The sequence below is a fragment of the Gekko japonicus genome, unplaced genomic scaffold (genome assembly GCF_001447785.1).
Source record: "Gekko japonicus isolate JY-2015 unplaced genomic scaffold, Gekko_japonicus_V1.1 scaffold33, whole genome shotgun sequence".
Lineage (NCBI taxonomy): Eukaryota > Metazoa > Chordata > Lepidosauria > Squamata > Gekkonidae > Gekko > Gekko japonicus.
In genome coordinates this window covers 2,306,069-2,328,951 of record NW_015174272.1, presented here as the reverse complement: position 1 = coordinate 2,328,951, position 22,883 = coordinate 2,306,069, and the positions used below count along the sequence as shown (strand labels likewise).

The 22,883-nt window shown below is 44.8% G+C and overlaps 1 protein-coding gene across 1 annotated transcript in view; it reads right to left on the bottom strand.

Annotated features, from left to right (window-relative positions):
- Positions 1–9,595: 9,595 nt before the first annotated feature.
- ANKRD52 (ankyrin repeat domain 52) overlaps positions 9,596–22,883 on the bottom strand; it is a 74,155-nt gene continuing 60,867 nt past the window's right edge. The window contains exons 24-28 of the mRNA XM_015423666.1: positions 22,381–22,526; positions 20,876–20,958; positions 19,227–19,309; positions 17,192–17,283; positions 9,596–9,840 (exon numbers count right to left, since the gene is read on the bottom strand). Coding sequence (XP_015279152.1) covers positions 9,596–9,840; positions 17,192–17,283; positions 19,227–19,309; positions 20,876–20,958; positions 22,381–22,526 — 649 coding nt within the window. The remainder of the gene's footprint in view (positions 9,841–17,191; positions 17,284–19,226; positions 19,310–20,875; positions 20,959–22,380; positions 22,527–22,883) is intronic.

The window sequence follows — 22,883 nt, the reverse complement described above, 5'->3', positions numbered from 1 at the left end:
GTTCAGCAGAAGAGCTCCTGACAATGTGGTAACCCACATGTCTACAATTAAGGGCAAGCACCAAAGCCATGTTGCACACAAGATACTCCAAACACTCAAAAAGCCTGGCAGAACCTTGGATTCCTTCCATTAAAACCCTGCAGACATTCCAGATTTCAAAACTGCTACCTAAATCAACATGACTCCCAAACCTGTTAAGTACACTCCCTAAGCAAAACAAAAACTAGACGTTTCGGCCATGATCAAGGCAGGTAAGACACTAGAGTGGCATCAAGAAGCTGTGAAATAAAGCTCCACCATTCAACATCCTTGGGATAGAATAGAGGAGGAAGCTAATATAAACTAAAGCTATTCAGAGGCTAAGACAGCTACATCCATTGTGCCTAACTGTGGGGCAAAGGGATATCTAGACTAGGAAGAAAAGACCAGGTAACTGTTTCTCTACATGACATCTAAAAAGTGACATATGCAGACTGTTAATGTAGATTTGAATCAGGTGTGCTTTATAAGGCTTTAACGTTCTAAGGGTTGCTCACTTTATGAAGAAAGCAAGGGTCGTTTTGTGTACAATATATGTGACTTTGGTGGAGTGCATGTGAGCAATCCTAATCACCACTCAGTTTTCCTTTATGAGAGGGGGAAAGGGAACCACTATGTGGAAAAGAAAAGCCACATTTCTTTAGACCCAAGGATATTTTCACATGGCAGGCTTTCCTGAGGTGTGGGCGCTGAACTGTAGCAGTTCTCTCCAGATTTCCTCACATCACTGTCCATTTGTTGTCCTCACATGGTTTCCTCATCATTCTGCCATGTTTTCTCAAATAATGAAGAAACCATAGAAAAACAACAACTGACAATGATACTGTGAAAGCCACTGCAGTTTAGCCAGAAAACCACAGAAAAATCTTCATCTTCAGAGAGCTAAAGATGCATCCCCACTGAGCTTTGAGGCATGATGCATCTTCCTTGATTACATGGCCCACCAACCAGCTGTCCTTAAAAAGGGCTGACCACCCACTTCATATATTTTTTCCACCACAGGAAGCACCAGCGTCTGGAATGATCAGTGTAGTTTTTCAAAGCCTTATTTGGATGAGAGGAAAGAAAGATAGGGGGGGGGGGAGCCTGTAGGAGATCTTTAAAATGTCCCAGTCATCTGCAAAGAAGTGTTGACAAGCAGCAGATACACGTTAACATTCAGACCACTTTGCAGGTAATCACAGAAGTCTTTCCCAACTAAAACTTGAATTCAAGACACACACACAAACCCAAGCAGCCATATTGGTGAGTACCTTTCAAGTGGACCAATGGAAAAAAAAAAACGGCTTTCCAAAAACTGAAAAACCGGCAGCAAACAATATTGACTCTTGTCAGACTGTACTGCTGCTCCCTCTGGTTTTTAACCATCAGCTGTAGCCTTTGTTTTGAAAGCCAACTGTGCCAAAATGTCATTAATTTATTTTTTTAAATTCCATTGCAAATGGAATGGAGTGACAAATTTTAATATTATACCGTAGTAGATGCAGGATTCTAAAATCTGCACCAAAGCCTCAAGAATGCCTCCAGATACACAAGCATACTGTTCATCTAACCTATCTTGAACAAAAGAAGAGGGGGCACATTTTACAAGGGTCCTCCTTTCCTCACCTCCTGGCACCTGAGTCTGGATGTAAGCCTCCAGATGTTCAGTTCCACCACAAGAACTGGCCTTTTCTCTTTTTTGGTCAACTCACAACACTTGCCTCCTTCCCCCCCTCCCTCCCACCCACCCTGTTCACTCTTCACTCTTCTTTTCCTCCCACCCTCTACATTGCCTAAGAGATCCCCAACTGGCCAGACAAAATATTAGTGCAAATCCTGGAATTAAGGCAATGCCCAGAGAAAACAAAACTGTATGTGTGTTCCTTCCTAACACAAACAACATAGGTTTGTTTTTAGGGATGTATCACAGGGTGGGTGGATGACCAACCCTCTCCCCTGCTATGATACTAGAGAACTGCTGGAGGGGATTGTTTTCACCTGTTTCACAAAGCTGGTGAGTTTAGAGGAGGTGATAAGATAGAAAGATGCTGGCAGAATCACAATGCAGAAAAATCCAGCCAACCTGACAGAACAAAATTAAACCTACCATCACCTCTGAGATCAGATAGACTGATCCAGTGCCAAACTACTGCAACACAGGCAAGACACCCATGGGAAAAATAGCAACCTTCCCTATCAAGTCACTGAAAAACCAACACTACTTCATGATCAAGACAACAGATAAACAGTAGACACTTCCAGATCTCAGGCCAATTCATGCTGTTTACTGAGGTAGTCTCTATTCCTGATAAAGCACCTCCACTTTGGATTGCACTCTGCACTGATGTAGGTTTAGATACCATTAACCACCAACACAGCATCTCTTCAGAAGCAACAGAGACAAAAACCTGAAGGCACTCTCTCTCCTGATCTTTAGTAAGATGCCAGTTTTTTGCAAAAAGATGTCCCTTTGCTTTCCAGTTATCGCCATAAGAAGTGATGAGTTCTGGCTCCCCCAGTTCAAAAGCCAACTCTGACCAGAGATGTCACTGGCTTTTCTTTACTAAACAGTGCAAAACTCATGGAATGATAACCTTCATATTTTACCCATTACTGTACCCAAAAAGCAATAGGGAGGCCCTCAGGCAGAGTATCTAATACACAACTGTCCCGTGCCATCTATGCTGCCTACCCAGTTGTCTGAAGGGGTCTCAAAGCCTTTCCACCTTCTGGAAATGCTGGCTGTGTGGGGACTAAAGAAAAACACTTGAGGTTGTTCATGCAGTATTAAAAAGGTTTCTATTTTGGTCATGGGAGGGGGGGGGTCAGTTTCCAAGGTTTTCAGAAGGCGAATCAGGCACGTGCAGGCATAATCCAACCTCCCTGTGCCATTCTTACCAAGAAAAATAGAGCAGGATTTTTAGAAAGAGCCAAGTGTGGCTGAAATTGCATACTAATTTTTGTCTAGAAAAAAGTTTACCGCCACCCACAGTGCACACAAGGTTCAGCTAGTCTCAAAGACTTTCATGCATTTTTTAATATTCAAGTTGACAAACTAAGATAAAATTGGACTTAAAGTAAGGCTATTTTTCTCTTGTTCAATCCCTTTTGTTTTTGCACCAGAAGTGAATCTGAAAAATGCTCACAGAACATATATACACACACGCGCGCACACACACTCACACACTGGAAAAACCAACACACAGAAGAGGAAGAGTCGTTTATACCTGACTGCTGATGAGGTCTGTCCTATCTTATTCAGAAGAAATGTTTATGTGCATAATATACATAGGTGCAGCATTTACAACTTGCTACAGATGCCATAAAAAGGAGTCCTTAAAGATTTATCCCCCACCCCACCCCAGATCACTTTCTTCCTATTCTAACACAGGCTTTTTTGTTGATTCAATAATTATGATTATTGTGAAGCCACCACTCCAAGGTTCACATAACATCCTTGCCACTATTAACATTTTTTCTTCTATTGGGAAATCTCTATACATCCTCACCTTCTCTCTGCATGGAGTTCTTAAGCAATTAATGGCGTTGAAGTCAAGTATTTAATTTACTACATGCTTAGTTAGTGCTGGACAATCCAAAAGTTCTCAGCCCAGAAAAACAATTTTAAATAACTGAACAGTCCAGCAGTTTCACAAATGTGGTTAGTTAAAATGTAGAATTCCCTTTCCCTACCCCCCCTTTAACCTTTTTTATTTTTCCTTGGGTTTTTTGTCTAAAACTCAAAAGAAAGATGAGTTGGGCTTACAGTATGAAGTGATTTTAAAAGAAATCCTCCTGTCTGATAATATGGTCCCTTCAGCATGGTTGGAGGAGTGGCTAATTAGGGCTGAGACTATTTTTACTAACAGCTGAATGGAACTAACATCCACAAAAAGGTCTGTAGTTGTTACAGCCAGCAATGTTCCTGCTCTCAGGGAACCCTCTTCTGTGTTGATTTGTTTGCCAGAGAACCCATTCACATGGGCCACAGAATCCCTGAACACTTCAAGGAATCCTGGGTTATATTCTCAGACATACTTTCTGTTCAATAACGGATGTCATCAGGCTTGTGGGCCTAACTGCCCTGCCCAAACTGAGAATTAATGCTTGGATGCTCAACTGCAGGGGAGCGTTGGATATGTTTTAGGAGAAGACTGGCAGTGGTAAGCAGGGACACTGCTAGTCCACCCCTCTTGATGTTCTCATCAAGGAACAGATAAGCTTCCCCAGGGCTCCAGGAAACAATCTGAAAACAACTTCCCTAAACATTTAAAAAAAAAAATCTGTGGAGCTGTATGTTGATCACAAATTCAAATAACAATTTCTAGGAAAAGTATCATTCTGATCATAATTCATCTCTTACCATAGAGCCATAAGGGGGTCTATATCCCATGATTTCATACTCCTTTGGGGGGGGGCAAAGGGAGTTTAAACATGAAAGCAACAATAAAACAATAACATTTCTCCTAATTTCCAGGAACTTGGGAACATTCCCCCCACCCCCACCCCCAGATCCATAAAATGAAGTAAAATAAGTGAACATCATTATTTTTTTATCAGGATTCGTTATTTCAAATCAAATGAAGTGCCCATTTCGGAATATAATACCAATTTATAGCTTCCCAGTATTTGCCCTCTACAAGGACATTTACATTCAGTGTTTGTCAATAGTTATATGGCTCAGCTGGGCTCCCAGAACGGGTGGCCCATTTATCTAACAATGGCAGTGCAAATACACTTATCAAGCTGAAATGTATTTGTGCTGTTTTTTTAAACACAACTTCCCTTTGTTCATTAATTCTCTAGAGACATGAAATTAATTAGAAGAATTCTCCACCCTCCCTCCCACCCCACACAAAGAAAAAGAACAAAAAACCCTAATCCTCCTGATCCCATTTCCCCTTGCTGGCCTTTTTCCTATGGGTTGCTATAAAAGGGGGAACTAGACCCTCATGCTTTTAAAACAAAAGTGCTTATTTACTTGTAAAGCAAGTGCTTAGGAGAAAGGTGGTTGGAGAGAAACTTCCTTGTTTGGCTGAGTTAAAGGAGGAAATTCACTGACCAGTTTTTAAACATGAAGAATGGGAGGGGGGGAGTTCATCTATTTTGAAGTCAAAAGAGAAAGAGACATGGTCAGATCTATGTTCTTCCTAAGGAGGGTGGCAACTGGATCAGATAGTAAGCGAGAACCTGTTGTAACTTCTGCTCAGAGAAATGGCATCCCACTTCCCCCAACCCTGCATAAAATACTGCACATCCTTCACCAATGTGCTTGCAGAATACTGAAGCAGGCAGGTGGGAGGGGGGAGAGAAGAGAAGAGAAAAGGAAGTTTGCCTCCAGCCCTCCTTTACAATGCACTACGGAAAACCAACTTTCATCTTAGCACAATAATGCAAGTTATTACCACCAGACACTTTGATTATTACTTAAAATTGTCAAGCTGTGCTGTCAAAATGTACATGTTACAGCATTAAAAGAGAACAAGACTGGCAACTACAGCAGAATTGGCCAAATTTCTCCCTCCCACCCCCACCCAACTCCTACCCACCACCATTATTTAAAAAGCAAGCAAGAAAAAAAGATTTAGTTACATATGCGCTGCTGGAATTCTTTCCACTCCATTTTCTTCATCATCAACATCACAATTATTTGTAAAAGAGAGATAAAAGGTACAAAACTGAACATTTAAAAAAATGCATGATGCTACAGAACTAAGAACGCTGAAGCCCTTAAAGAGATCACATTGATTGTCATATAGTGAAGGTTTAATGTTGTCATGTGAGAAAAGGAACAGGTTATCAGCTAGTATGTATTGATTAAAAAAAGATCAGGTGTCAGGTTATTTTTCCTCAGGTAAGAAAAAGAAAACCTGCTACAATCTTAATAAAACAAAATAAAAAAGCAAGCACATCCATATACCACTAAGGCTAGGAGATTCCCTTGTTTGAAATGACCTTGGAAAACCTACCACCATTTTAAGCTTCTCCCCAGGCTGCCATTTCTGAGGTTTTTTTAAAATGTAACTGGACAGACATGTAGATGGATAATACTTGATGTTCACAGACTTGTGCTACTGAGGGAAGTCCCCTGTCCCCCCTGCCACCAGTCTTCACATTGGTCACATTCCTAACTTCACAATCATCCACCTAACACAGAAAAATTGCCTTAAAGCCCATGAAGCAGCTTTTCTGTTTCTCAAACAGTGATGTCTCATGCTCCCTCTGGCTACCAAAAAAAAAAAAAGGACCAGCCACCTAATGCAGGTGAGTTGTAGACCCCACAGTAGCATCTGGAGGAGGAAGCAGAGGACTGGGGAGATAGGTCTTCCCAAATCCTGGCACAACAATAACTAGTGCAGGGCCCCTCCTCCCTCCTTTCTGTCAATACCTCAAATCCCAGAGGCCCTTCCAGAGATTTTATGGTCTTTAAAGGAGGATTAATTTTAGCCCTTGAAAAAGAATGTGACTTCAGACATTTTCTGTAGCTTCCTTTCCCCCGGTCTCCCCCATTCTTCCTCTTGTGTGGTAGAGACAAGAGAAACACACTTAAAAGGCTGAAATAAAATTAGACAATGTAGAAAAAGTTACAAGTTGCCAGTACCTTAAAAAAACCCTACCATGTAAACAAGGTTTTAGAATTATTTCCAGCTCCCCCTCTATCGAGTAGTGAAAAGGACCTTTCGGTATTAAACAGCAGGGAGCGGCAGGTGGGAGAGAGGGACCTTTTCATTCAAGTTTTGTTCATTTCTATTCCCACGTGAGGTATTTGGTGTAGAAAGGTTAACACTTTCTTTCAAGGTAGAGAACTTGGAACTACTGAGGGCAGAGAAAACTAACTCAACCACAGTGCAGCTAAGAAATTAATGGCCAATTTGCAACAGGCTGTTGCTGTGCTATTTGGCAAGTGCATTTTCCGCAAGTGCCGTAAAACTTGATATGCTTACATTTAGCAGCTGCAAAAGTGAAAAAGATCTCTCAAAATTCCTTGGGCATCAAAGAAAGAAACAGCTAAGCTAGTAGCGCCCTAGTCTTTGTGGAAGGCTTTGTTGAAGAAAATGGCTGGGTTCATTAGAAGACTAGAACACGCTACCTTAAGGCCCCCGATTTTTGCAACCTATCCATATGTAGCAAACTAATGAAATATTCAGCTCGCATTTAAAGAGCTGACTCAGGATGATAAGCAGTGGTCTGTAGGGAAGACAAAGTACATTTGGTGGAGACTGAGCAAAATGGAAATAAAACGAGAACTGAGAATATGTTCTGGGGGGGGGGGGATCACTGTTCACCAAAGGACAAGATTGCAGCTTCAAATATTTGGCTCTAATGGGTTGGCTTTGGTAAATTATACAGTGCCAAAAGGGTTTCCTCATTTTCAGATTTGTTTTTGCCTTTCTCATCTGGATTAACCTCCTCTCTGGCAGACACCCCCCCCAACTGGCTGGTTTCCAAATTCCCCCTTTGGAAAACTGACCAGCCCAGGTAAGGGAGGCTATGGAAATGGCTATGGTACTCACTTGGTATCACAAGGACATCACCAACAACAAAATTGGCTTTCAATTTAAATTTTTGGTTAAAGAAATTGTAACTTACTTATTTTTTTAAAAAAAAAACAAACTATAAAATTCACAATGAATCAGGATGGTTAAAGTATACAGTTAGTTTATATTTTCTTCCATAACAGTCTAGCAGATTCCAAAAGAAGATGGGGTTTAAGGATATAAATGCTAGTTGTCTGAAAAGGTACTCTACTCCCAATGGCTCACTGATTCAAACATGTGATGTCTTGGAATAATTCATTTTGCAAGTCTCTTGTACTCTGCCCGCTGCAGTCCAAGAACCAGTGCAGCGCTCTAAGACTGGGAAAAACCGCTGGATCAAAAACAGATCTGCCCTCATCTGATTGCTACACCCCAATCTTTGGCTTTGAACATATATGTGATATGGTGAATTTTTGTTAGTTTCTACAACATGATAAAATTTACAGTACGAAAAAGAAAAAAAAAACAGTGCACACACTCAAAATGCACAAAGCCTGCATTTTTATAAATATAATTTTTAAAATAAAAAAAACCCCAACACACTAACCCTATAGACACAGGTACAAACACACACACACACACACGTGTGAGCTCCCTAATGAAACCTGCTGGATGGCATTCTATGGGGGAGGGAATAATTATAAATACAAGTGTAGGATTGTAAGTTAGTTTTTGAAGTGCATTGTTTTCCTTAAAAAGGTGATACTTGCAGAAAGCTATTTTTTTGCTTGTTTCTTTATAAATAATTTCTTTTCTTCTTTTTTTTAAAAAAGCAACACTGACTTGCCTAATGTGGAAACACTGCACAACACAGAAAAGTGGGGGAAACCCAAGAAGGAAATTCTCTTTGGGGATCCAATGTTTTGGTACCTCCCCCCACCCTTCGGGGAAAAAAAAGAAAAGCCTCCAGAAAGAGAAAATCCCTAAAGTGCCTGATATGGTAGGGATAATTCCGGCAGCGCATACGCAAGTTTTCAGAGAGGACCACATTGGCTGGGCAACAGCTCCCATTTTGCATACAAAGGAGTACAAGCTGCCTATGGTATCAGAGTGTCCCAGGTACAGTAGTTCTCAATTCAAGTGTTTTCACTGGAATCAAAAGGGGTAAGCACGACAAACACAAAACAGGAAAAAAAAATTATCATCATCATAGAAGGAGCAGTTATAGTGGCACTTTGCCAGGTGCCGCTGCCCACCCTTGGTGGTCCCCTTATTTGCCAAACCCCTAATGCCAAATAAAGCACGGAAGAAATTCAGGCTTCTGCTCCCTGCTTAGCTTCCATTGCCTACATAATAAATGTTATCAGTCAGGGACATAACAGCAAAGGGGTCCATACAGATAAGAAAGCCTTGGGCTGTTCTACTTTCAGCAGCTTTGAGCTTCCAATTCAGGGCCCCCCCCCCCCCCGAGAACTGTGTCCTCCCTACTCAGCAAAACCACATGAGAAATTAATTTGGTTTGGACTTCGTTCAGTTCTCAGAAGCATCAAACCAGTGGGAACTGAAGTTTAAATGGGTGGCCGTGTAACATAGCCAATAGAATCACAAGCTCAGAATCTACGGACAATGCCCTTGGGCGAAGAGCAGAGGCAGTCAGAACTGAAGCAAGTTTTTCAGATTTCACAGACTAATTAAAAAAAAAAACAGAGCCATCCATTCTAAGGAATTCCAATCCAAGAAGTCTAAATTTTGAAAAAGGGCTAATGACTTTTTTTTTAAAAGGAAGAATGCCATAATATTTGCATGAGCAGCAGGAGATCTGCAACCTGCCTGCTTTCAGTGCCATGATGATAACTGGTGGCAAGGGTTCACATGCAGTTGAATTTGAGAACCACATCACTGCCTGTCAGTTCTATTTAATGGCAAGAGTGGTCAAACCAGAGTCTATATAGGAAGCAGAAGCTGAGATCTTCCTCCCCCCCCCCCAGTACCCAGGCCATCTTGAAAGGTCCGTCCAGTCTTGTTCTCATTTAAAGTGTCCTATATTTATAGAATTTCTAAATAAATAGATTAGATCACCCATCATGGTTTTTAAGCTACTCTGAATAACAACCATCTAAGCCGATGGCATTGTGCCTATCCTTGGTGTAGGGGCAGCTGTTTCCGTTGGGCAGGGCACTGCAAGCTGCCGTCTTGGCAGCAATGCCGCAGTTCTTGAGGAGGTTGAAGCTGAAAGGGCTGATGGCGTCTTTAGGTGGAAAAGGCTTCATGGTGGAAAGGATAAGTGCCAGGCAGTCGGCAACGTCCTTGTTGGGGGCGCAAGCCAAGGCTGGGGTATGGCCTGTGAGACAAAGAGAAAGAAAGAGACTCAACCCCACCAAACCAAACTTGGGCAACAAGGTCACTAATGCTTTTTAAGTAAAACTGGGCCACCTTGAGAAACATACTGGATGTGCCTCATAAACTACAGGGACCATAAATATTGATCAAGTTCAACAAGCCTGGTCTGGGGCTGTTTTCTCCTCCCTCCTTCCTTTCCTACGAAGCAGCACAGAATTGCGGCGCAAGTGCACTGGCTCTGCAACCACATTATTACAGTGCCAATGCTGGGCACAGGGCATGCCCAAGCTACTTCCAGGCTATTCTCACAACAGAGCAGGACAGTGATAGCCCTTCTCAGAGGAATAATGCACCCAACTTTCTGTCCAGGCATCTGCTCCCCCTTCCTTATGAGATCAGCATTGCCTGAGGAACAGAGATTTGAGTCACAGTTCTGATTACCTGTTTGCAGGGAAGCAGAGGATGCCTGGACTTGGTTCAGGTTCTGGGGGACTATTATTGCTTGGAATGACAATGAGTTCCTGCGCTGAAAAAACCCCAGGTTGCTTACCTGTAACTGATGATCTTCGAGAGGTCATCTCTGTGCAGTCACACCCATGGGATTATGCGCCTGTGCTGATCTGAATCGGTGATATACAAAGTTCACAATGGGATTTTCACGCCTCCATCCCAGGCACACGTGGGAACCCCAATGCGCATGCCCAAGGGGGTGGGGTGCGGACATCCCGCCAGTTCCTTCTTGAACGTGTCCTGTCAAGGTAAAAAAGCAGCGCTCTCTTAACATCTAGTGCATGGAGGAGACGTTGCTGTCCATCTTTCGGGTTAGGAAAGAAGTTTGGTAAGAAGATCTCCGAGCTGAGGTGGAACTCAGAGATCACTTTAGGGAGGAAAGAGAAGTCAGGCATCAGTCTCACACCATCCGGTAGAAAGACAAGGAAAGGTGGGTCATGACGAAGGGCCATGAGTTCGCCTACCCTCCTGGCTGAGGTAATGGCAATGAGAAAGACAGTTTTCCATGCGGCATATTTCAGTCTGCAAGTTGCCAGAGGCTCAAAGGGTTTCCCCATCAGGTGGTGCAGCACCAGCAGCAAGTCCCACAAAGGTACCGGCAAATGCATCTGCGGATATAAGTGGAGGGACCCTTCAGGAATCTCTTTGAGAAGACAGAGAAGCCCTCGAAACCAGAATGGTAGGCAGAAATGGCCAACAAGTAGACTCTGATTGAGGAGTGTGAGAGGCCCTTCTTGGCCAGCAAAAGCAAAAAATCTAGAATCTGGTCCAGAGTCACAGAAGCTGCAGATACGTTGGAGGGCTGTAAGAAGGCCAAGAAACAAGCCCACTTCCTACTGTAGGAACGCCGTGTAGAGTCCTTCCTGGCATTAAGTAACACCATAGTGTCTCTAACCGAAAACGTTAGTTGTCCACGAGATAGGCTGTTAGCTTGAGCTTGTGGACCTCGTGGAACAGAAGAGCTCCGCCCTCTACTAGGAGCAGATCTGGGTCCGGTGGGAGGGGATGGCGAGCTTTGGTCAGCGAGAGGAGGCTGGCGAACCAAGGTTGCCGTGGCCACGAGGGGGTGATCAGAATGATTCTTGTGTGAACCCTCATCAGCCTTTGGACCATCTTTAGCAAGAGCGGTAGAGGAGGGAACATGTAGAGGAAGTTGTTGTCCCAAGGGTAAACGAGCCCGTCTCCCAAGGCCCCAGGATCTCATGCCCCTCTGCAGCAGAACAGGCTGCACTTTGCATTGTATCGAGTTGCGAACACATCGATGTGTAAAATGTGTATGCACCACGCCCAAAGGTCCAGTGCAATGTGGCAGAGACTGCGGGAGACCGTTCCTCCCTGTCGGTTGACATAACAGAGAACTGTTGTATTGTCAGTCAATACAGCCACACATTTCCCTGTAAGAACAGGCTGGAAATATTGAAGGGCCAGTTTGATTGCCAGAAGTTCCAAAAAATTGATGTGATTGCTTGAAGTCAAGGCATCCCACTTGTGACTACGGAGAGGCCATTGAGATGGGCTCCCCATCCCCACAGAGAGGCATCGGTCATGAGGGTGAAACCAGGAGTGAGGGGATGGAAAGGGACACCCTGCATCAGGTTGTCTGTCAGTGTCCACCAGAGAAGGGAGTTGCGTGCTTCCCGTGGCGGAGAGAGACAAACCGATTGGCTCATTCGTAGGGGTTTGAAGTGCCTTAGGAACCAGAGCTGAAGTGGACACATTCGCATTTTTGTGAAGCGAAGGACCACAGTCATAGCTGCCATCAGGCCCAGAAGGTGCTGAATTTGGAATGCAGACGCCGTGTCGTGGAGCCGAATCTGTTTTGCAAGGGTGGCTAGAGTGAAAGCTCTGTCCTGGGGCAGGAAAGCTTTGCCTTCCAAGAAGTCGAGTCTCGCCCCTATGAACTGCACTCTCTGAGAAGGAACCAGCTGCGACTTCTTGTGGTTAACATGGAGACCCAGGGAACTAAGGACACTGAGGGCCTGGGATACATGTTGTATGAGAAGGTCCCTTGAAGGTGCGACCAGAAGCCAGTCATCTAAATATGGGAATACCATGAGGCCGCAGAGGTGGAGATGTGCTACAATGAACACCATAGTCTTGGTGAAGATTCGCAGTGCCGTGCTGAGACCAAACGGTAGACTCCTGTATTGATAGTGGCTGCCTCCTACTGCAAACCGAAGATATTTCCGATGGGAGGGATGGATGGTTAAAATAACTGGTATAGATGTCATCTTCAACTTCCGGTATTGAATATAGGTGTTGAGGCCGTGAAGGTCTAGAATCAGTCTCTGGCCGCCGTCCCTCTTGGGTACTACAAAATACCGGGAGTAAAAACCGAGGCCCTGGTGGTCTAGAGGCATGGGTTCTATGGCACCCTTTGATAAAAGCATGGCCACTTCGTTTAGGAGGAACAACGATGGAGGGGTGGTAACGAATACAGGAAGAGGTGGGAGTTCTAGAAATTCAATGGTATAGCCATGGGTCAAGATGGAAAGGACCCATTGGTTCGATGTAATATTGGTCCAGGCATGTAGGTAAGGAGAGAGGTGGGTAGGGTCAGAAAAGGTAGTCAGAGGGGAGTCAAAGGCCCTGTTTGCCGGGTTTGGGTTGTTTCAGCCTGGCGTGTTGTTGTCCAGAGCTGTACTTCTGCCTGGCTTGATATTGCTGCCTATTTCCCGAAGGGGACTGATGTGGCCTCCAGCTTCCCTCTGGTGACAACTTAGTGTAATGGCGTCTAGAGCTGTAACGTGTCCAAGAGCGAGGTCTAAGAGGCTTAGAAGGGGCAGAGACCCCCAGCAACCTAGAAGCTTTAATACTCTTATCCATGTCTTGAAGGGCTGAGTCCGTTGAAGCATGGAAGAGACTTTGGCCATCGAACGGTAAGTCCTCTATGTATGCTCTAGTGTCATTAGGGAGGGAAGTGGACCTGAGCCAGGAGTGCCTATGGAGGGCAACTAGAGAAGACATCATCTTGGAGAACGTGTCCAAGGCATGTTTGGAAGAATTGATTATTTGCTTAGACTGCAGCAACCCTTCCTTCTGCAGCTTTCTGGCTTCCTGACATTTTTCATCAGACACTAAGGTAAAAAAATCAGTAAAGCACTTCCAGAGCGAGTACTGATAGTGGTCCATGCAAGCGATATAATTTGACGTTTTAATTCCCAAAGCTCCCACTGAATAAAAACGTCGGCCAAAGAAATCCAACTTTTTGCTCTCATCAGAAGGTGTAGCAAGGGTATGTTTATTCTTGGATGAGGACGATACGACCATGGAGTTAGGTTTAGGATGAATATAGAGGAATTTAGCCTCCGGCTCTTGGACTTTATATATATGATCCAGGCGTGTGGAAGACACCGGGGCAGAAGATGGTTTATCCCATGGGGCTTTTGCTGCCTGGAGAAGGACAATCGACATAGGGAGGGCAACTGCCGTGGAGGTGTTGAGTTGTACGACGTCGAAGACAGCGTCCAATACCGAAGGTTGAGGTTGGACGATTGAGAACCCCAGGGAGTGTGCCATTCACTTGATCAATTCTCCGTATGAAGAGAGGTCTTCTGAGGGAGAAATTGGAAGGTCGTCAGACACCATAGGTTTTGGGGAAGGGTTCTCTGGTGAACTGGCCCCTTCTGAATCTTTGGCGTTGGAGTCAGAGGATCTGCAAGGCAACTCCTGTGCCGGTATCAAAGCTACTTCATCTGTTTGGGTAAGTGCGTCCCATATCGGAGCGGTCTGCGACGGTAAAGCGGGGTTGGGACAGAGAGGACAGGGTGGGCGACGAGGTTTCTCAGGAGGTTTGGAGAGAGATGCGGAAGGTTTGTGTTTACATTGGGGAGAGCGTGAACAGCGTGACCTGTGGTCCCAGTCCGACTGTCGCATCGGGATCAGCCATGGCATCGATGTCGACACTGGGTAGAAGCTGAACCAATACGGCATATGGTGCTGATGGTCCCATGGAGGAGGCAACGGTGGTTCAAAGTAGGTCGGGGAGTGCAGTCTTAACTCCCGCCTGGGGGAATAGGAGGGCCTGGGTCTGGAATGACGGTACTCAGGGCATTCCTCCCATCGATATCGAGGCTCCCCATGCAGGGGGGATCTGAATTGAGGACGAGGATAACGAGAGTCCGGTCCAGATTGATCGCTAGCCCAAGAGGAGGATGAGGATGAACGAACTCTCTGAGGAGATCTGCGTGGAACAACCTCCTCAACCTCCGAGGGCAAGACCAAAATGGGTCTAGTATCCGAATGGGCGAGTCCAGTAACTCAATAGGAGGTAAAGGTTGTATCACAGGCAGCTCCAGTGTATTGGGTTGCACCTGCTGAGAAGGGGGCAATGCAGAGCCCTTTTGCATGCTGACGCCGCTCAGTTTGTGAGACTTATGCACGTTTTTTGTAAGAGAAGACCAGAGACTTCTCCTTTTCGTGCTTATCCCTCTTCTTAGCCGGCGTAGAGGCGGAGGAAGCCTCGTTCGGTGCTGACCGTTTTGAAGAAGGTGGTCCCAAGTCCGATGCCGACTTAGGACGGTGAGGCGGGACCGCTGTTGGGGCGCCGACCGATGTCAACGGAGGCACCGTGAGTTGAGAGTCTGGAGGGGTCTCAGCAGACATCTTAATGTTGGGAAAAGGGGCCAATACGGACTCTTAAAGTGCCACTCGGAGTCTCGCTGCTCTATTCTTCCGTGTCTGGTTGGAGAACTTGGAGCAATGGCGGCAAGTCTCTGGGCGATGGATTTTCCCAAGGCAGAGAATACAGACTGTGTGGCCGCCACGGGGGGCAAGTTTACTGCCACAGCTGACACACGTCTTAAAACACCCCCACTTTTTGGCCATAAAACAAAAGATTTGGCACAAAAAGAAAGAGAGCCCTCATGTGAGGCGAAAAGAGATTTACCTGGGGGGGAGGGGGGGAGGCCGCCAGAGGCAGCAGCGACCCTCAAAAACAATTTTTTAAAAAGTCTTTGAGTAGAAGAGAAAAGAAGAAATAATGGTCAGGAAAAAAACGGATTCAACAATCCCTCGTGAGAGAAAAAACACTTCTTCACCAACTGGCAGAAACAAGCTGTTAACAGCGCGGCGGTCAGAAGAGAACTGGTGGGATGTCCACGCCCCACCCCCTTGGGCATTTGCAGTGGGGTTCCCGCGCATGCCTGGGATGGAGGCATGAAAATCCTGTTGTGAGCTTTGTATATCACCGATTCGGATCAGCGCAGCCGCATAATCCCATGGGTGTGATGCACAGAGGCCACGAAGAAGATCCAGGCAGTCCAGTCAAATCTAGTCGGGTGGCCCTGCTGGTTTGTATATATTGGTAGAGTGCAGTTGAAGTTAACATAATTTGTGTTTGCTTTTGAGATAACAATATGTAGACAGAAATCACAAGGATGGACACACAACAAATTCTTCATCCGTATTTCACATTCATAAATGTATCACATTTATATCCTCTGCCTTTCTTCTACCATGGGACTCAAAGCAATGTATGCAGCATTCCCAGGATGCCTCCCTTCCGGCTTTAACAGAACATGTGCCTTTGTGTCCCACCCTGAGATGACGGCAGTCACAGCCTCCACACTTCTCTGTGTTTAGTTTAGAACTATGATTCTTTGGATTCTGCCACAGAAGCCCAAATGTATCTCAGCAGTGGGTATTACACAAGGGGTGGAACATTATTCATCTCTGCTATTTAAGAAATTAATTGCCAATCAGCTATTCTGCCACTATCTGTGGACAACAGTTGTCTCTAGTTGGCTACTGCAGAGACACATTTTCCCAATAGATGCTTAATTTCAGCCTGAATGTAGTGATAATTAAGACTTCTAGGCAGCTGTTAGAAGATATACTGAAGCCATAGCCTGAGTAGGAAATGCCAGGTAAGAGACAATGCTCATTCATATGGTAAGGCTATTTCTGTTACAGGTTTACAGCAGCTGCCTTTAGAATTAAGACTGCTGTACCAGGAGCCACTTCCAAACACCAGCCAGAAGGCCAGTGATTGGTTATGGAAGCTAGCCTTCAAAAGGATGCTCCTCTCAATTTTTGCAATCTCTTAAGAATGTTCAAAGCAGGCAGCCTGAGTCAGGAAAACCTCTGTGGAAAGAAGAAAATTGTTTCTAACTTCCACTTCCAAAATTTGCAATATTCTCAATAGTCTCTCACATAAACGAGTCCCTTTTTGCACATGCATTCAGCCATGAGAACAACAGAGGAAGTGAATGCTCTAACACTGAGAGAAAGGGGGAAATGGATGCAGCGGAAGAGAAATATTCTGACTGTCACGCATCCTTAGAACCTGAAGCTCAACTTCCCTGTCCCGGCATCCATTTGCAAAAGAGCATGAGGGAAATTTTCTGGAGCAAGGAAAGAAGGCAAGCCAGTACAGTTTTGCCAGTTTATGCTGTCATGAAGCTCCAAACAACCCCATGTTTCTTGAAAAATCCTGGGTTTTAAACTAATCTATACAGTGTCTATGTAAACCTGTGACCTCTTAAGTTCCAAATACATAGAGAACAGGACCATTTTTTCTCAGCAAATGAAAGACCATACTCCTTTTCTGGCTAGGCTGCATCAAACAGATGTGACTAACTTCCCAAAGAAAAACAGAGATCCAAGATCCCGACATTAAGAGTGAACAGAAAGGAAAGGGGGGAGGAGAGGAGATAATCTTATTCAACTTCAAATCAAGGCTGGGTGAATAGATGTGCAACAATGCCAAATTTCCCCCCCTTCCCAACCAACTGAGCTACCCATACTCTTCAGTTTGAGTGAATAAATTTTGCCAATATACTGCACTGTAACTGACCCTAAACAGTTACTGAGAAGAGTTTCCAGGAATGAGAAATACACACCTTCTTCATCCACAGCAAGCACAGTGGCACCTCTGCTCAGCAGAGCCTGAACAACAGAGGCCAGTCCGTTTCGAGCTGCAATATGGAGCGGCCTGCAGACAGTAGAGCAAGGAAAAGAAGGGGGGAGGGAGAGAGGTGTTAGCTAGATTAAACTTGTATTCTTGGGCAGGCTGAAGGGGAGCGTTAACTGAGAGAAAGTGGACAGGTGGATTGATGAAAAGGGTCACAAGCTTGGAACTCAAGCAACTCATCTGTGGGCATCTTTATTTTAAGGCCAGAAGTAGAATAAGATTCAATACACTGCACTCTTGTGTGCCTTACTGTGAGAATGGCTGGAGGGTGTTACCATGGTTGAAATCCTGACTTCCTTCCAGACAGAGGTGTGAAAATGCCCCCCCTTGCCACAGCAGCAACTGAAAGTGGCAGAGGTGTAGGTGGGAATGGCACTTATATGGCCCACCCTCGCACCACTTGCTCTGCTGCCATCGCCACTCCTCCCTACTGCTCTCGCCCACTGTGCCGACCCCTCCCTCAATCTGCAAGCCCCTGCCACCAAACTGCTACAGTGTAGCTTGTTAAAGGAAAGAAGAAGACTTTTGAAGTGCCAAAAGGGGAGTAGTGGGGTGGCAGACAGAAAACCCACAGCCACACTGAAGTTTCCTTTCTACTTCAGAGAAAGGTAAGTTTATATTTCCTCTGGAGTTAAGACGGAACAAAAATGGGAGCCAGGCAACATCATGCACAGACTGTGCATTCCCCCTTACTGTGGGGGCTTCCTCCTGTCCATGTCCCTGTGTGGAAACAGCCATGGTCCACAATCAGCTTTTCAGTGTTATTGAGACCTCCTGATAAGTAAATATACTTTCGCCAACTCATTATGAACCACTGTCTAAGAAATGCTGCAACCTTCTTTCTAGGCCCAGCTGCAATTTCAGACAAGTTGAGAGAGAAATCTAGAGTTTCACAAAGATCCAAACCACCTGACGCCTAACTGTCCCCTGACAAGACTGAAAAAAGCAGCAAATCACTTTAGAGAGCCCCCGCTGGGGACTGCAATTTTATGGGAAGATCAGAACTACAAATGTGTGGAGCAGGGTCTTTTTTGTGGCAGTGCTGCAGCCATACCATTTTCTCTCCCAGAAGGCCCGCCATGCTACAAACATTTTGTACTTTTAGACTCCAGGTTAAACCTCTTTCCCATCTAGTGTCCAGTTTTTGATACTGATGACTATGGTGCCTGATATTGCTGGTATTGCTTTACCTGTAGTTTTATTTTGTTGTCCTTAACAAAGTTAAACATCATTGGTTTTATACTGCTCTGCTAGCTTAGATGTTAACTAAGTTGCACATGAAAGCTAGAAAGGCAATGCAGACCTTTCTTATGAATAATAAGATGTCCCACAGTTACTAGTGAAACTGAGCTTGGGAGAAAATTTCATTACTATCTTTGAATTAAAATAATTAGGCCTTGCAGTATCAACTTGTAAGGGCTACATACCAATTCAGCAGACATGCCTTTGCCCAGAGAACACTGGGTACTGCATTTTGGTGAAAGTGCTGAGAATTTTCTACAGAAGATCCACAGCCCTCCCTCTACTAAACTGCTGTCCCAGGATTCCATGGAAAAAGGAATGAATGCTAAACAGATTTAACTCTGTAGTACCTTCTATTCAAACAAAACTCATCCCAACCAAGCCTCTACAAAACAACTGTAGATGGAAAATACAATAATTACATCCATTTTCCTGTCTCTCATTAAGGCTGTAACTGATGACCCAGATGATAAAATTGTCCAGCATCACAGAAAGTGTTTGATTTTTTCCCCAGAGAGCCCCCCCCCGGGGGGGGGCCTTCACTTCCTTTGTCAAGAGAGAAATTACACTTCACTCTCAGATGAGGAGACATCATTGGGTTTTGGAGTGGATTCGCTTCACATTCCTTGCTTCCTTTCTATAACCTTTACAGCGCTACCGGATAGAACAGAAAGCAAACTTGAAAGGAGTTTTCCATTTCCACCAGCTGTGCAAATACTCACATCTGCAGAGCACTGTTAGTTGCATTGATAAGGCCAAGGTCTTGGGTTTCTCCCAGAATCAACAAGGCACACTTTTCATGACCCTGGAAGGAAAAGTAGACAACTTAAAGGAATATTTCATTTTTAGAACTGACGCCTTTCTCCCAAACCTGGGAGAAGTCAGATGATGTGTTTTCTCTCCTCCCTCTCTCCTCCCACAAGCTATTGGTTGCCACCAGACTAGGCATGCTGTGATCACTGCTGCATGCTACAGTCAGAGGAAATCCAGAAACGGCAAAGGGGGCTGCAAGTAGGGATGGACACGAACCACAAAAATTCAGTTCGGTTCATGGTTTGTGGGTGAACCATGAACTGAACCACCAGCCTCATGAACCCAGTCGGCTCCCATATGAACTGAACTGGTTTCATGAGGTTTGTGCTGAAACAGCTGAGCTGTGGGGGCAGCCTGCTCCCCGCAGCTCAGCTATTTAAAGGGACTTTCAGGGGCTGGCTCCTCAAGAAAGCCCCTTTAAACAGCTGAGCCATGGAGTTCTGTGCAGATCAGTGGTTTAAAGGGGCTTTTAGGGGCTGACTGCCAAGAATCACCTTAAACAGTTGAGCCACTTGGAGCAGTTTGCTCCCACGGCTTAGCTATTTAAAGGGGCTTTTCTTGGGCAGCCAGCTCCAGGCTCAGAACCCACAGCTTTTCATGGGGTGCAGAAAGCAGTGGTTTAAATGGTTTAAATGGTTGGGAGCCATTTCAACCAAACAGCAGAGCTGTATTTTGTGAAGAGTGAAAAGCAGGGGTTTAAACCCCTGCTTTCTGCTCCCGATGAACTGCCACAAACTACAACAAAAGTTGTGAAAGTTCATGGCAGTTCTTCAGTTCGCAAACACTGCTTCACAATCTAGCCAAAATTCATTACAAACTTTAGCTCGGTTTGTGCCCATCCTTAGCTTCAAGTAAGAGGGAAGGTGGGAGTGCATGTGTCCCTGGCATATCTTCTAGTTCTGTAATCTGCCTTGACCCTAAACAAGAAACGATTTAATCAAGAGTGAGCAATGAGAGTGACTCTCAATTACTCAGCACCTGGCCTGTACTATCAAGTAATGGTACCATACCTGTGGTCATTAGGTGCAGTTTTAAAGCTGAACCAACCCTCTGCAGCTCCAAAGCAAAAGGCAACCAACAGGAGAAGGGAAGTGGGAAAAGCCACAAGGGATTCTTGTTCAGGGGACCTTATATAGTTGGCAAAGGAAGTGGGTTCTAGTAATTCTGATTTTAAAACAGCAAGTTCCTAGCCCTCATGGTCTGCAGCGCAGGATTCTGCCCTTCCTTAATGCCCCACAGTTATCCTGTACCCTGTATACATCTATAGCCTCCCTAATTCTTCTGCCAACACAATTTTCCTTGATAACTAAGAATACAAATCCTACAGAAATTCAAATGTGTTGGAATAAAGCAAGCTCAACTAATTTAACAGTCATCTTATCCATCATGTATTTGGGAGGCATAATTTAGATTTGAGTGCAAATCACAATCTTGTCTCTCCAACCGATTTCCCAATCCAAATGGCAAAAGATCAGTTCCTAGCTTAATTTGACGGTTACCAAAAAAAAAAAGTAGCTACAGAAGGTGCCTTATGCAGGCCCATCCTTGAACTTTTTACCTTACTGCAGGCCAGGTGAAGAGCTGTGTTCTTGTTGACATCCAGCACAGTTAGATCCGCTTTTGCTCTGTACAGCAGAAACTCTTTAACAGTGGAAGGAGATATAGAAAACAACAATTTAGGCCTTCTTACGATTTCATAAAACATAATTTCCCCCCAGGATATATCTCACTTCGTGATATTTTCTTGCGCTTAATTTTTAAGTGGGTGAAAAATGCTCCCATGCCCATTTCATCACACGTTACTACTTTCTCTTATCAGACAGTGTTGGAGGAAGAGAGGGTGATGCTGAACAAAACCACCTGATGATACAGTTTTGCACCATGCCAAGTCTGCAGGGATGCTTACTTTTTTAATTCATTAGCTGCCTTTCTCTCTTGCGGGACTCAAGGCAGCTTACAATATAAATAAAACATTATTAGAATAAAAATAAAAAACACAACAAAACAAGAGTTATAAAACCCCAATAAAATCAACAAGTTTAAAGCTCCAATTAGGACTGCCAATGAAAAACTAAATCAATCAAGAACAGTCCTAAATCAAACTGTCTTCAGCTCCCTACCGGAGACTGACAAGGAGGGGGGCCAGGCGCACCTCCCTGGGGAAGATTTCATACTTCTGGGGCTGCCACTGAAAAAGGCACTCTCTTGTGAGTCTACCAGTTGAGCCTATTCGATTGGTGGCGCAGTCAGGAGAGCATCTCCCTGTGATCTTAATAAGCCTAGCCCATCTCTGAACAACTTGCATGATTGGGTTGTCTACAGACCTGGAAACAAGTATCTGTAAAGGTGCCTGTCCCCAAGAAGAGATCAAGAACAAGACCCTGGCTTGCATACTTTAAAATGCTTACAAGTCGGTGGGGAGAGAGAGAGTCTGCATTCCGATAAGCAGGCAGTTTACTACTTTGGTTACAGGGTGACACCCACAGCCAGCAAGTGCAAGGCTGACCCTTCAGTGTAAGCCAGCCAGTCTCAGGTGACAGATTTTTGGTGCTATTGTTGGAGGGCAGCAAATTCTTAATTATTCAGTTAGAAAGATATTATTGCTGGGGAGGATTATTTGCAATTTTTGCCTCATGCGCCAAAGTATCATGGGTCACCTTGGGAGCAGGGGACAGGGTGCATGAGCTCAAGGCCTCCTCCTGATTTTCCCCCCAAGATGAATCTCCGGGGGTGTGGGAGGGGGCAACACACAAAGAAATCCTCAAGAGATGCTTTCCATATTACTTTTCCATTTTCAAATGTAAATAACTGAAGAAGTGCGCCTTTACAGATAGTTAGACACCAATCAAAAATGAGCTGGGCAAAGACCTGAGCCAGGCACATGGCTCAGACCAGCATCTGGCCATCTGAATGCTCCAGAGATGTGTGTGCCCAGCTGTCCTCCAGCCTAGCCCTCCCTGATGCACATTTTAAAGGCTGTGGCACTGCAAGCAGACCTCAGGAACAGATAGGATCTAATGGCATGAATAAGGTAGGCACAGGGGCAGAGGATTCACCACACACCAAGAGCTGCTGTCCGGCCATTTTCAGCAGCCATCATGAGAGGGGTCCTTCCCAGTTGGTCAGTCATGTCTACCTCAGCCTGGTGGCGCAAAAGCAGCTGTAAACCATGGATGTTGTCTGCAAAGGCAGCAGCGTGAAGGGGGGTCCTAGAAAGAGAAGAGGAAACGATGTTAACAAACATGGGCTTGACAGAGCACCAACTTTTCCATTGCTTCTGTGTGTATGAAGGTGCGCACTAGGATATTCCCAAGATTACAGCTTCTTGTGAAAAGGTCTTAACTGTCAGTCAAGAGTGCAACTTGGGTTCGTTTTTTGTGGGGTGATGGTCTGTCATCTTCCCTGAGGATAGTTTTCCCAAGCACTTAATATAACACTAGAAAAATGCTCTTTCCGCCGAGCCATCATGATGGGGCCTGCTGTAGTTGCACAAGTCCCATGAGCATCTACTGGACAGTTCTGAAATTACTGATAAACCAAAATGCAGCTCCTCTCTGCTTGATCTT